At 43.2% G+C, this 14,655-nt stretch overlaps 1 protein-coding gene across 1 annotated transcript in view; it reads right to left on the bottom strand.

Moving 5' to 3' along the window:
• FER1L6 (fer-1 like family member 6) overlaps positions 1–14,655 on the bottom strand; it is a 241,960-nt gene that overhangs the window by 123,919 nt on the left and 103,386 nt on the right. The window contains exons 16-19 of the mRNA XM_073590299.1: positions 9,053–9,143; positions 6,107–6,223; positions 4,915–5,067; positions 1,517–1,700 (exon numbers count right to left, since the gene is read on the bottom strand). Coding sequence (XP_073446400.1) covers positions 1,517–1,700; positions 4,915–5,067; positions 6,107–6,223; positions 9,053–9,143 — 545 coding nt within the window. The remainder of the gene's footprint in view (positions 1–1,516; positions 1,701–4,914; positions 5,068–6,106; positions 6,224–9,052; positions 9,144–14,655) is intronic.

The following is a 14,655-nucleotide window of genomic DNA, read 5'->3' as shown; positions in this document are numbered from 1 at the left end:
CCGACTCAAATTTTGTTTCATTTGGGTTTCACGAAACCCGATCTGACCAAAGTCGCTCAACTCTACTCCAGAAGTCAAGTACTTTGGGGTCTAGTTGGGGAACTCTGAGCTTTTATTTTTGGATGCCTAGTTTGGGGTCTGACTTTAGAGCTCTCTGCAGGGTTGATTAATTTAAGGGTCTAGTCTTGGCTCTAAATACATTTCAGGGTCTGATATGGGGTGTGAATATTTTGGTCTGATGAATTTTGGGTTCTGTTCTGAGGATGGAAGGGGTCTACTGCTTTTTTACAAAGATTGTTGTGATCCACTGGAAAAGCAGCTGCTTATAGGCGGTCGCTGAGATCTACTAATCAAGTATTTAAAGGGAACCTGTCAACCTATTTGTTCCGCCCAAACCATGATTGCAGACAGGTATGTTTTTATAATTAGAATTTCCAGCAGGGGATTAGTCCAGCACTGCCCCAGAATGCTTTTTTGAGCACCACGCAGGGTGAATGACAGGTCTCTCCCAATGCACACACATGGGAGAAATCTATCAATCACCAAGAGCAAAGCTGGGAAGAGAATTTCATAAAACATCTATCTGGCTCCAATCATGCATTCATGCTCTCCAAGGTTTGGGCAGCATGAATCAAGTGACAGTTTCCTTTTAATTCCCATGCAGGAGAAAACAAGTGTTACATGGTGGCTGTTAACCCTTCGGAGACGCAGTCATTTTTCACTTTCTTGCTTTCCTCCGCGACTTCCAAATTTTTACTTCGAAATATCCCTATAAGGGCTTTCTGTGCGATGGGTTGTTGCCTTGAATTACTTTGTTCATTTCACCATATAATGTACTTAAAAAAAAAAACAGGAAAAATATTGGGGTGGAAAAAAACAGCAATTTTGCTATAGATTCTCTGGGTTTTGTTTTAACGACCTTTGTTTTGATGTAAAAAAAAAAAATGATATGTTAACATTGTTCTAAGCGTTAATACAATTATAGGGATGTCAGATTTATATAGTTTCTGCTGCCATATTCTGAGAACCATGACTTTTTCCTTAGTAGCATCTTGTGATGAATACGACTTTCTGCTATTCTATTTTCCAACAGGAAGAAAATTTGGACTCCCACCGGTCATGACAGCCGATCACCTGAAGATAGGTGATAACTTGTTTTCACAGGACTTGTTTTCACAGGACAACCCCTTGCCTTTTGATTTTTTTCAAGTAATTTTTTTTTTATAACTTTAATCATCTTTTTACTAGTCCCCCCTTGGGGGACTTGAACCTGTGGCGACTTAATTGCTTTATACAAGACCCTAAAATTTTGTAGCATTGCAGTCTATTGTAAAATCACTGAAGCGTTGTAAGGAAATTATAGGTGATAAAGAGACCCCCTGCCCCGTATCCAAACACATAGATGTCACTGTCATGGGTATAACACAGCTTTTAATGTTAAAATCAACGGTTGTTTCTTTGCAGCTTCCCTCCGCACAGGGTAATTAATAAATGAAGAATATTGGAGATCTCTTACTCTGATAGACCAGATTGCCAGGTGGGGGTGGTCCATGTTGTCCACTTGAAGCTGGTGGATGTTCGATCTCATACCCAGATGGCAAGTTCTCAAAGATGGCTTGTGAGTACTTGCTGGAACCCAGCCATAAGAAAATGTCTACTTTGGCCTGAACGTTCCATCCTAGACCTCTCTTGCCCGGGAGCTGTAGAAAGAGGAGATATTAAAAACTGACAATTTGAATTGCATAGAAATTAGATCCTCTGATAATTGAGAGATCATCAGTGATTTGAAACCTTAGCAGTGTGTAAATGGGCCGATAGATGATAGATATGAGATAGATAGATAGATAGATAGATAGATAGATAGATAGATAGATAGACAGACAGACAGACAGACAGACTGACTTACCTTTTTTGGAAGCCTGTTGGACATTCCAGGAGAGTAAGCAAGAATGAGATAGATAGATTAGATTTCCAAAAGAATGGGTCACACCAGCGTATATTCTCTCCTCCGGGAGAATTGAGCCAATTATGCTATTTATACTCTGATCAGAGATTGATCATAGTGCAATCCAATTCTCTTGGATGAGGAGAAGATGGAGAGAAAAATATTGGACATGAGCACTGCTCCATAGAATAACATTGGCCTGAATGTGATCTGATGTTTTGTCGGATCGCGCTCGGAACGAAAATACGGTCATCTGCCTCTGCACTAACAGCACCGAGTGCAGGTCCCAGGACCTCAACCAGATCTTTGGTTGATATTAACTCAAAGGATGACAGCACTCCAGCCAAGGAAAAATAGTGAGCATGCCATTAGTAATTCCGTAAGTCATGGATTAACAAAGAAATCTTCACTTTTTTTTTACTTGGATATTGCAGTTATGCTGTCTTTTTGAGCGATAGATAGATAGATAGACAGACAGAGTTGAATCCAGAAGTTTCCATACACTATATATATATATATATATATAGACACATCTGCATGTTTTTCTCAATATCTGACATGAAATCAGAATAAACCTTTCCCATTTTAGGTCAGTTAGAATTCCCATAATCATTAGTACTTGCCATATGCCAGAATAATGCGAGAGAGAGAATGTTTTAAGGCATTTTTATTACTTAATGCAAAGTCAAAAGTTTACATACACTAAGATTACTATGTCTTTAAACAATTCTGGACTGCCCATATGATGACATCATGTGTTTGGAAGCTTCTGATTTTGATTCTGTTTCTGGTTTTTTTTGGCAATATATGAGTTAATTAGAGATATACCTGTGGATGTATTTTAATGCACACCTGAAACACACTGATTCTTTGTGCAGCACCATGGGAAAGTCTCAAGAAATCAGCCAAGATGTCAAGAAGAGAATTGTGGACTTGCACAAGTCTGGCTCAACCTTGCATACAATTTCAAGATACCTGAAGGTGCCTCGTTCATCTGTACAAATTTTTATACGCAACTACAAATAAGATGGGAAAGTCCAGCCATCATACCGCTCAGGAAGGAGATGGGTTTAGTGTCCCAGAGATGAACGTGCTTTGGTCCGACATGTGCATATCAACCCAAGGACAAAAGCAAGAAACCTTGTGAAGATGATGGAGGAAGCTGGTAAGATTGTGTCAATATCCACAGTGTAACAAGTACTGTATCAACATGGGCTGAGATGCCACTCTGCCAGAAAGAAGCCATTACTCCAAAAGAAATATAAAAAAGCCAGATTAATGTTTGTAAATGCACACAGGAACAAAGACCTTAATTTTCGGAGACATGTCCTGTGATCTGATGAAATTAAAATTGCACTTCATTGTTACGTTTCGAGGAAAAAGGGAGAAGCTTGGAAGCCTAAGAACGCCATCCCAATTGTGAAACACGGGGTGGCAGCAACATGTGGTGAGGGGTTGCTGCAGGAGTGTCACGGGTGTGACAGGTTTGACAGACACTCATCCTGGATCCGGATGTAGAAGGTCTTTGCGTTTAGCTCAAGCACCTTCTTGATTTTGGCACCTCTGTTATGGAGTGATACCCTTCTCCCTCTAGGACCCAATAGTTACCTCCACCTTCTGCTGGTAATTACAGACCTGTGCTGAAGGTTTAAATACATTCAATTGCTGCAGCATGGTGCGGGTGTTAGCGCATTCTTGCCTCAGTCTTGTTGGAAGTTCTAGCAGTCGGTTAGTGTCCTTCCCTCAGGACCCTTGGAGGATTTCTGGCATGATAGCACGGTTGTCTTCTAAAGCTAAGTGTTTCCCCCCCCATCCGTTTTCAATCTTTGTCTTTAGTTTTAGTGAGGATTGACTAGTGCTCACTCCATCCTTTCCATATCCATCCTCTCCATATGTACGGCCTATTGCTTGGGTCATGCAGGGATTAGGTTAGTGCTAGGCAATAGGTGCCTAACCTATATAGGGACGTTTAGGGCAGACAGGAAGATTTTAGATCTGCCTAGGGCTCTACACTCCCCTCTTCCCTAGTGCTTGGGCTCCCCCTTCTGTTTTCCCGTTGTTGCGCACTTACTTATCCTTCACCCAGCGTGACAAGGAGGGACTAGTGCACTTCACAAAATTAGATGGCATCATGAGAAAAGAAGAATATGTGGCAATACTAAAGCAACATCTCAAGACATTTATGGACAAAGCTGAAAAGGCCGGTGCGAGCAAAGAAACCTATAAACCTGGATCAGTGACACCAGTTTTGTCTTGAGGAATAAGCCCAAATTCTGATCAACTATTGTGAGAAGCTTGTGGAAGGATATTCCAAACGTTTCACACAAGTCATTCAGTTTAAGGGCAATGGTACCAAATACTAATGAAAAGGATGTAAATTTTTGACTTTGCAGTAAGTATAAAAATGTCTTAAAACATTCTCTCTCTCTCGTTATTCTGACATTTGGCAAATATTAATAACTATGGTAATCCTAATTGACCTAAAACGGGAAAGGTTTATTCTGATTTCATGTCAGAAATTGAGAAAAACCTGCAGATGTGTCTTTTTGTATAGGGGATGGAGACTTCTGGTTTCAACTGTAGATAGATAGATAATAGATAGATTGACAATGGATAGATAATAGATAAATAAATAGATCAAAATTAGATGCAAAGTGAGGATTTTGTTTTGCCCACCAGCAAAAAGTTTAATCTCTGCAACTAGAGCATTTCCCTTTTCTGTTCAAAGCCCTAGTCACAACATCATGGTTGAGCAAAATTAAGTCCTCACTTTTCATCTAATTTCTGGAGTACTAATGTCCTTATTTTTTGGATAAGCACAGCGTCCACACAATTATCCGCCATTGTTATAATCTACATGGGGAAAATAAATCAGTGTCACAATTAATAATGTGTGAAGCCTACTGGAAAGGTTAGACCTTTAATTGTACTTTCCAAGACGCGATGCTCTATAGATGTGAGTAACTCACTTTGAAGAAGAGCGTTTTAATCTTCCCACAATGGTGACCTTTCTCTTCGAGCACCGGGGAGTAGAGAACGTCTCGTGCCGGGACACGGGCATATGCCACACGCTTATTGTTACTGAGGAGCCATACAAAGACATCAGGAACAGTATGTTGTGGCTGCAAAACAGGTACAAAGCTGTCAATGTCCAGAAGTCCACATCGGTGAGAGCTTATATGTAATACCAGGGTTCTTCAACCCTATTTCACTTTGAGAAGAGTAAAATCTCTTTTCTGTAATCTGGTAGAAATGGTCTACAGACAGAAGCCCTAGTAAGTAGCAGTGGCCAGATAACACCTTCCCTACAAAGATTGTGAGGAGATACAAATCTAGGTGAGAGGCCCAGGAGAGGCGACAGAATGCGCCCTGTGCAGCAGCATGCTACATGTCACAGGCAGCAGACAAACTCTGGTCCACTGGGTGGAGAAGGGTAAATGAGTGATAAGCTTTACATACTGACTATTCTTATATCCCTTAATTTAAGGATACACATAGAAGTGAACATATACTGTAATATTCTGTACCACCTACATGTAACTGAATATAATATAGACCAGTCGGCCATAACATTTGCACTATGCCTACTTTAACAATTGCTCTTCTAGACCGGCTAGCCTTTGCTTCCCATGGGTATCTATGAACCTTGAGTGACCATGTTACTATCCTTGGTTGTCCTTCCTTGGATCCTTGGATCACTTTTGAGCAACTGTTCTTGTGGAATATCCCACAAGGCCTTGTGGAGATGCTCCATCCCAGTCATCATAGTTGGCCGTAGTCCTAGTCTCTCAGATCATTCTGCTTGCCCATTTTTGTTGCTTGAGAGCTTATATGACATTGTCAAAAATAATCCATTTATTTTGCTTGATTATAGAGCACCATTAAAGCACCAGCACTTTACAGACATCACTGTCCCTATCGGGGCTCACAATCTAGATTCCCTATCTTTGGAGTTTGGGAAGAAACCGGAGGAAACCTACACAAACATGGGGAGAACATACAAAATTGCAGATGTTGTCCCTGGTGGGATTTGAACCCAGGATCTCAGTGCTGTAAGTCTATAGTGCTAAACACTGAGCCACCGTGCTGGCCATAATATTTGATATTTACTCCACTTGTCAGGTATAGCACATAAGAAAATGATAGAACTTTATAATTTACCTCGTCCACCAGAAACTTGATCCTATCAATGAAACTCTGCATTTCCCTGGTCATCTCATTCATTGACATCTTCTTCTTCTGCTGTACAATTGCTTTTGCTTCGCTGGACATTCCCTCCTATAAAGAAAGACATGATCATGTATACAAAAAACATGAATGAAAGCCTAAGATCACGGTATAGAATATTTTATCTCTGCAGGAATGTTTGACTGATATTCTTGCCATGAGTGTTAGGGTGATTGGCTGCAGCCATCTGTGTGAGGCATCTGCGGCTGCTGTTATGGCACTTCACAGATGACATTGATATGGGGCACTGTGACTGGTCCTAGCATTGAGTAACTTATGGGGACAATCATATACAGTAATTGTTTTCAAGTTATAAGAGTACTTTACCTATCACCATTATGGGGACATTGAGACTATGATTGCTCAATGGGACTCAGACTAGCGAAGAAAAGGTTATGGCAATGTGGCCATCATCCTTTCAGGCAAATAAGGCTATAACCCTAATGACCATACTGAGGCCATCACCATTATGTGCACACTGAGGCCATCACCATTGTGGACACACTGAAGCCATCACCATTGTGGACACTCTGAGGCCATCACCATTATGTGCACACTGAGGGCATCACCATTGTGGGCACACTGAGGGCATAACTATTGTTGGCACACTGAGGGCATCAAAATTGTGGGCACACAGAGGCCATCACCATTGTGGGTACACTGAAGCCATCACCATTATGTGCACACTGAGGCCATCACCATTGTAGACACAATGAGGCCATCACCATTGTGGACATACTGAGGCCATCACCATTATGTGCACTCTGAGGCCATCACCATTGTGGGCACACTGAGGACATCACCATTGTGGGCACACTGAAGGCATAACTATTGTGGGCACACTGAGGGCATCACCATTATGTGCACTCTGAGGCCATCACCATTGTGGGCACACTGAGGACATCACCATTGTGGGCACACTGAAGGCATAACTATTGTGGGCACACTGAGGGCATCACCATTATGTGCACTCTGAAGCCATCACCATTGTGGGCACACTGAGGACATCACCATTGTGGGCACACTGAAGGCATAACTATTGTGGGCACACTGAGGGCATCACCATTGTTGGCACACTGAGGGCATCAAAATTGTGGGCACACAGAGGCCATCCCTATTGTGGGTACGCAGAGGCCATCCCCATTGTGGGTACAATGAAGCCATCACCATTATGTCCACACTGAGGCCATCACCATTGTGGGTACACTGAGTCCATCACCATTATGTGCAAACTGAGTCCATCACCATTATGTGCACACTGAGGCCATCACCATTATGTGCACACTGAGGCCATCACCATTATGTGCACACCGAGTCCATCACCATTGTGGAAACACTGAGGGCATCACCATTGTGGAAACACTGAGGGCATCACCATTGTGGAAACACTGAGGCCATCACCATTGTGGAAACACTGAGGTCATCACCATTGTGGAAACACTGAGGCCATCACCATTGTGGAAACACTGAGGCCATCACCATTGTGGAAACACTGAGGCCATCACCATTGTGGAAACACTGAGGCCATCACCATTGTGGAAACACTGAGGGCATCACCATTGTTGAAACACCGAGGGCATCACCATTGTGGAAACACTGAGGGGATCACCATTGTGGAAACACTGAGGCTATCACCATTGTGGAAACACTGAGGGCATCACCATTATGTGCACACTGAGGGCATCACCATTATGTGCACACTGAGGGCATCACCATTATGTGCACACTGAGGGCATCACCATTGTGGGCACAATGAGGGCATCACCATTATGTGCACACTGAGGGCATCACCATAGTGGACACAATGAGGGCATCACCATTGTGGAAACACTGAGGGCATCACCATTGTGGAAACACTGAGGCCATCACCATTGTGGAAACACTGAGGCCATCACCATTGTGGAAACACTGAGGCCATCACCATTATGTGCACACTGAGGCCATCACCATTGTGGAAACACTGAGGGCATCACCATTGTGGAAACACTGAGGGCATCACCATTGTGGAAACAATGAGGCCATCACCATTGTGGAAACACTGAGGCCATCACCATTGTGGAAACACTGAGGCCATCACCATTGTGGAAACACTGAGGCCATCACCATTGTGGAAACACTGAGGGCATCACCATTGTGGAAACACCGAGGGCATCACCATTGTGGAAACACTGAGGGCATCACCATTATGTGCACACTGAGGGCATCACCATTATGTGCACACTGAGGGCATCACCATTGTGGAAACACTGAGGCCATCACCATTGTGGAAACACTGAGGGCATCACCATTATGTGCACACTGAGGGCATCACCATTGTGGAAACACTGAGGGCATCACCATTATGTGCACACTGAGGGCATCACCATTGTGGACACAATGAGGGCATCACCATTGTGGAAACACTGAGGGCATCACCATTGTGGGCACAATGAGTCCATCATCATTTTGGGCACGCTGAGCCCATCAATATTAGGCCACGTTTACTCGTTCATTAGTTGATCAGTATTTTACATTAGTATTTGTAAGCTAAAACCAGTAGTGTGTGCCCGTGTTTGAGAGAGAGAGAGAGAGAATATTTTTTTTTTTTTTTGTCCGGCACCCAGACAGATTTTGGGGTTAATTCAGTGTCTGGAGGATCCGCCGGGCAAAAAAACGTTGCAAGGTCCGTTTGGAAATCTTTGAGGATGGTGACGGACACTAACATTGTGGCGGATCCTCAAAAAAACGGATGCAACGGACGGCAATCAGTCAGGATCCGCCAATAATGAAAGTCAATGGGGAAAAAAACGGATCCGCAAAAAAAAATGGCGTATCCGTTTTTTTTCAAAATTGGCGGATCTTGACTGATTGTCAAAAACGGAAGTGTGAAAGAGGCCTTACCAGTTCCTGTTTGCAGAGCGTTACCCTTTTCTTATCCAGAGCAGTCGTGTTCACCATTTTGGTTTTTTTCTCTGCTACTGAGATGAATGCCCTGAAAGTAAAAAAAATGACAAACCAGATCATATATCCATCTACACTGTATGTACACAAGTGATTATATTCCGAAATAAAGCAAGTTATCCGGTCCACTATTAGATAGGGGTGTCTTCTATGGACCACAAAGGTCCTGTTGAATAGTTGTTATTTCTGATCTTGTTTTTTCTCTGTCTTATGACAGAATTATGGGGAATGACGAATCTCTGACAACGACATGGCAGCGGCAAATAAACAGCCCGTCATTTTCTGTTACTACCGCAACAGGTAAAAAGAGCGTTACATGAGGTTATCTAACATCTGTCAAAGCAAGAGCCACTGCTTGTGAACCTAAAGCTATATGCACACGTTGCAGATTCACCTGCAGGTTTTTCCGCGCGGAACCGCAGGTAAAGTGTCCTGCGGTTTGGTCTGCGGTTTTGCCCTGCGGTTTCACACCTCTACTATGTTGAAGGTGTGAAACCGCTGCGGAAACCGCCCAAACAATTGACATGCTGCGGTTTGTAAACCGCGCGGAAAAAAACGCACCGTCAGCACAGCGTTTTTGAAAACCCATAGGGTTTCATTGTACTGTACTTGGTCTGCGGAACTGCTGCGTTTCCACAGGGCCAAAACCGCTGCGGAAACGCAGCAGAATCCGCATCGTGTGCACACAGCCTAATAGTGCACAGGCGATGCCAAAACAAGATAAACCCTCTAGTATAAGTTGTCTGTTGAAACTTGGAAACTGTCGACAACTGCTGTTTACAGATCTTTGTCATTAAGTGAAAAATGATTTCGTCCTATGACGTTACATCCTCCAATCCGGCTCATGAAATCCTAATTCATATCCATTTTTTTTACATTTTTAGTTCTTTAACCCCTTTACTACCAAGGGTTGTTTGCACGTTAACTCCCGGGTCAATTTTTACAATTCTGACCACTGTCCCTTTATGAGGTAATAACTCAGGAACGCTTCAACGGTTCTAGGCGATTCTGAGAATGTTTTCTCATGACATATTTTACCTCACTTTAGTGGTAAAATTTCTTCGCTATAACTTGCATTTATTTATGAAAAAAACGGAAATATGGCGAAAATTTTGAAAATTTTGCAATTTTCAAACTTTGAATTTTTATGCCCTAAAATCAGAGAGTTATGTGACACATAATAGTTAATAAATAACATTTCCCACATGTCTGCTTTACATCAGCACAATTTTTGAAACAATTTTTTTTTTTTTTGTTAGGAAGTTATAAGGTTTAAAAGTTGACCAGCGATTTCTCATTTCTACAACACCATTTTATTTTTAGGGACCACATCACATTTGAAGTCACTTTGAGGGGTCTATATGATAGAAAATACCCAAAAGTGACACCATTCTAAAAACTGCACCCCTCAAGATGCTCAAAACCACATTCAAGAAGTTTATTAACCCTTCAGGTGCTTCACAGGAATTTTTTGAAAGCTTAAAAAAAATGAACATTTAACTTTTTTTCACAAAAAAATTACTTCAGGTTCAATTTTTTTATTTTACCAAGGGTAACAGGAGAAATTAGGCTGGAAAAGTTATTGTGCAATTTGTCCTGAGTATGCTGATACCTGATATGTGGGGGGAACCATGGTTTGGGCGCATGGCAGAGCTCAGAAGGGAAGGAGCGCCGTTTGACTTTTTCACTGCAAAATTGGCTGAAATTCAGATGCGATGCCATGTCATGTTTGGAGAGCTCCTGATGTGCCTAAACAGTGGAAACCCCCCACAAGTGACCCCATTTTGGAAACTAGACCCCCCCAAGGAACTTATTTAGATATGTGGTGAGCACTTTGAACCCTCAAGGGCTTCACAGAAGTTTATAACGTACAGCCGTACAATTAAAAAAGTCATATTTTTTTGACAAAAATGATCTTTTCACCCCCAATTTTTATTTTCCCAAGGGTAACAGGACCCCAAAAGTTATTGTGCAATTTGTCCTGAGTATGCTGATACCCCATATGTGGGGGTAAACCACTATTTGGGTGCATGGCAGAGCTCGGAAGGGAAGCAGCACCATTTGACTTTTTGGCTGGAATTGAGATCGGGCGCCATGTCGTGTTTGTAAAGCCCCTGATGTGCCAAAACAGTGGAAACCCCCCAATTCTAACTCCAACCCTAACCCCAACACACCCCTAACCCTAGCCCTAACCCTAGCACTAACCCTAGCCCTAACCCTAGCCCTAACTGTTGTGAACTCTCTTGGTCCGACTTTTGAGGCAAGTCTCCCTCTGATGGATACTGCTGGTAGCGGAGCTGGTCAACATGATGTTAACCCAACAGCTGCAGAGGATAATTGGAGGAGTGGGGGTAGTGACTGGGACTACATAAGGGAGCAGACTTCTCTCAGTGGCTGCCGGTGATACTCCTTTCTGTGGATCTGTCTCCTGCCTGATTCTGCATTTTTCAGCTAAGTGTCATTTGCTAAATCCTTTGCATCTGATTTTGCCTTGCTGTCAGGGGTCAGCTTGCTCCTCCCGGGGCTGCTGGCTCCTGCCCTGTATTTTTGGATCTTGTGTTTGTTTGCTCAGTCCCCTGCTATATTAGCCTGTTGCTAGCTGCCAGTTCACACCTGAGTGCTGATATAGTGGGGGCGAGGTTGTGCAAACCACAGTATTTTTGTACATCAGTCATGTTGGAATTGTTAGGGTTTTTGCGTGATTGCAGAGAATGCCTTTTCTGTCCTGTCCTATCTAGTCAGTGTGGGCCCCATCATTTGCTCAGTCTATTTTCTGTCTGTGTTTTGTGCTTCATCTTGTCTCACCGACAATATATGTTTGGGGGCTATCTATTCCTTTGGGGATCTGCTCCGGGGCAGTTTAGATTTCACTTTTCTGTCTTTAGGCTTAGTTAGTCCGCCGGCTTTGACGAAGGGTCTAGGGCAACGTAGGAACGCTCCACAGCTACTGCTAGTTGTGTTGTTAAGATCAGGGGTCTGCAATCCGCTGAGTGACCAACCTCTCTGGTGTTCTGGTGGTATAGCCTATTGAGCTCTCCTCCTCAGTGACCCATTCATAACAGAATCACCGGCCAAACTGTAGATTCTAGGGTGCTCAAAAGAAGGAAAGAATTGCAAAAAAAGAAAAAAAAAGTGTCAGAATTTTTTATATATTTTTTCCTCTTTTTTCTCTTGGGCCGTAGGAGGATTTTTTCCTTAATGGAGACTAGGCAATTGTCCGATCGTGTTGAGCAGCTCGCTGCTGAAGTGCGGAGAATTTCTGCTTATCTCACCCAATCATCTGTTGTAGAACCAAAGATCCCTACTTCTGATGTGTTTTCTGGGGATCGGTCTAAATTTCTGAACTTTAATTGTAAACTATTTCTTGCTTTGAAGCCTAACTCCTTGGGGAGCTCGGTGCAGCAGGTTAAAATTGTCATTTCCCTGCTATGCGGCGATCCCCAGGACTGGGCCTTTTCTCTGACACCTGGAGATCCTATTCTGGCTAATGTAGATGCGTTTTTGTCAAGCCCTGGGGTTATTGTATGATGAGCCTAATGCTATTGATCAAGCTGAGAAAACCTTATTGGCATTGAACCAGGGTGAGGATGCTGCAGAGTTATATTGTCAAAAATTCCGAAAGTGGGCGGTCCTTACTAAATGGAATGATGATGCCCTAGCAGCTCTGTTTCGGAAGGGTTTGGCAGAAACCGTAAAGGATGTTATGGTGGGATTTCCTGTCCCCTCTGGTTTTGACGACTCTGTCATTGGCCATTCAAGTTGATCGACGTTTACGAGAACGTAAAACTACGCGAGAGGCGGTGCCGACTTTCGAACAAACCTCTGAACCCATGCAATGTGATAGGGTTTTGTCTAGGGCACAACGTCAAGAGTTTAGAAGGCGTAATAAGTTATGCCTCTTTTGTGGCGATGCTTCTCATGCTATTTCAGACTGCCCTAATTGAGAGAAATGTTTTGCTCACTCATTTGCGATGGGCAGTGTGCAGCCTAAGTTCCTTTTGGCTGTTACCTTGATCTGCTCCTTGTCTACATTTTCTGCTAAGGCATTTGTGGATTCAGGAGTAGCTTTGAATCTGATGGATTTTGACTTCGCTAAGCATTGTGGTTTTCCTATAGTACCCCTGCAGACCCCTATTCCTTTGAGGGGTATTGATGCTACTCCTTTGGCGAAGAATAAACCTCAGTTTTGGACCCAGGTGGTAATGCGGGTCGCCCCAGACCATCAAGAAAATTGCAGATTTTTGGTGTTGCATAATTTGCATGATACCATTGTTCTGGGATTTCCCTGGTTGCAAATCCATAATCCAGTTTTGGATTGGAAACCTGTGTCTGTGGTGAGTTGGGGTTGTCGGTGTGCTCTTTGTGACGCTCCTGTTTTCTCCACCTCTCCCCAGTCGCATGATGTTCCTGTGTCAGTATCCAGTCCTGGAATCTGTTTCTCTTGCCCTTAGACTTGCCCTTAGTTAACATGGATCTTGATGTTTCCACGTCGGCCATCTTGCTTCCTGCCAAAGCTTTATATAAAGCCAGCACCTGCTCTGATTCATTGCTTGTGTATTATGTATTGGACTTTGTGCCTCTGCAGTCCCAAGCCTGGACTTACTATCCCTGTTGGTCCTCTCTTAACGGCGGAGTCCTCTGCCAACCTGCACGTCTGGATCCCTGCCTGCTGACCGAGTGATTGCTGAACACTTGACTTCAGGAACCTCTGCCTGACTACACCTGCGGTGAAGTAAGAACTCCAGCCAGCTAGTGTGTTCCTCCGCTCTGCAAGAGTCTGTGTCTTGTGCCCGCATTGCTCAGTGACTTTGCATGCTGTGTCGCAGAGTATCAGCTCTGCTATTACCTTTTATCATATTGACTGAACATTTATCTGGACTTATATGCTATATTGCATTCAGATCATTAATACAATATTGCTTGCACAACCCACTGTGTCTGTAGTCTCTTTGACCTAGCCACTGGTGTCCAGTTGTATCCACTAGTATCGTGACATCCTGACTATTTGGCTGATTTTTATGATGTATTTAGTGAGAATAAGTCTGCGTCTTTGCCTCCTCATAGGAGTTATGATTGTGCAATTGAGTTGATGCCCGGGTGTAAATTTCCCAAAGGTCGGCTTTTCAACTTATCTGTTCCTGAACATGATGCTATGCGATCTTATATCAAGGAGTCATTAGAGAAGGGTCATATAAGACCATCCTCTTCACCTTTAGGTGCTGGCTTTTTTTGTGGCCAAGAAAGATGGCTCATTAAGGCCATGTATTGACTATCGCTCCCTTAAATAGATCACTGTTTAATATCGGTACCCGTCGCCCCAGATTTCTGATTTATTTTCCAGGGTCAAAAGTGCTTGTTGATTTACCAAACTTGACCTTAGGGGAGCGTATAATCTTATTCACATCAAGCACGGGGATGAATGGAAGACTGCATTTAATACTCCGGAGGGACATTTTGAGTACTGGTGATGCCTTTTGGGCTCACTAATGCCCCTTCCATCTTCCAGTCTTTTATGAACGATATTTTCCGGGACTTTGTGGATA

The sequence above is a fragment of the Dendrobates tinctorius genome, unplaced genomic scaffold (genome assembly GCF_039654945.1).
Source record: "Dendrobates tinctorius isolate UK_male_01 unplaced genomic scaffold, ASM3965494v1 ptg000116l, whole genome shotgun sequence".
In the NCBI taxonomy this organism is placed as follows: Eukaryota; Metazoa; Chordata; class Amphibia; order Anura; family Dendrobatidae; genus Dendrobates; species Dendrobates tinctorius.
The sequence above is the reverse complement of the archived record's forward strand: the minus strand, read 5'-3'. Positions and strand labels throughout refer to the sequence as shown.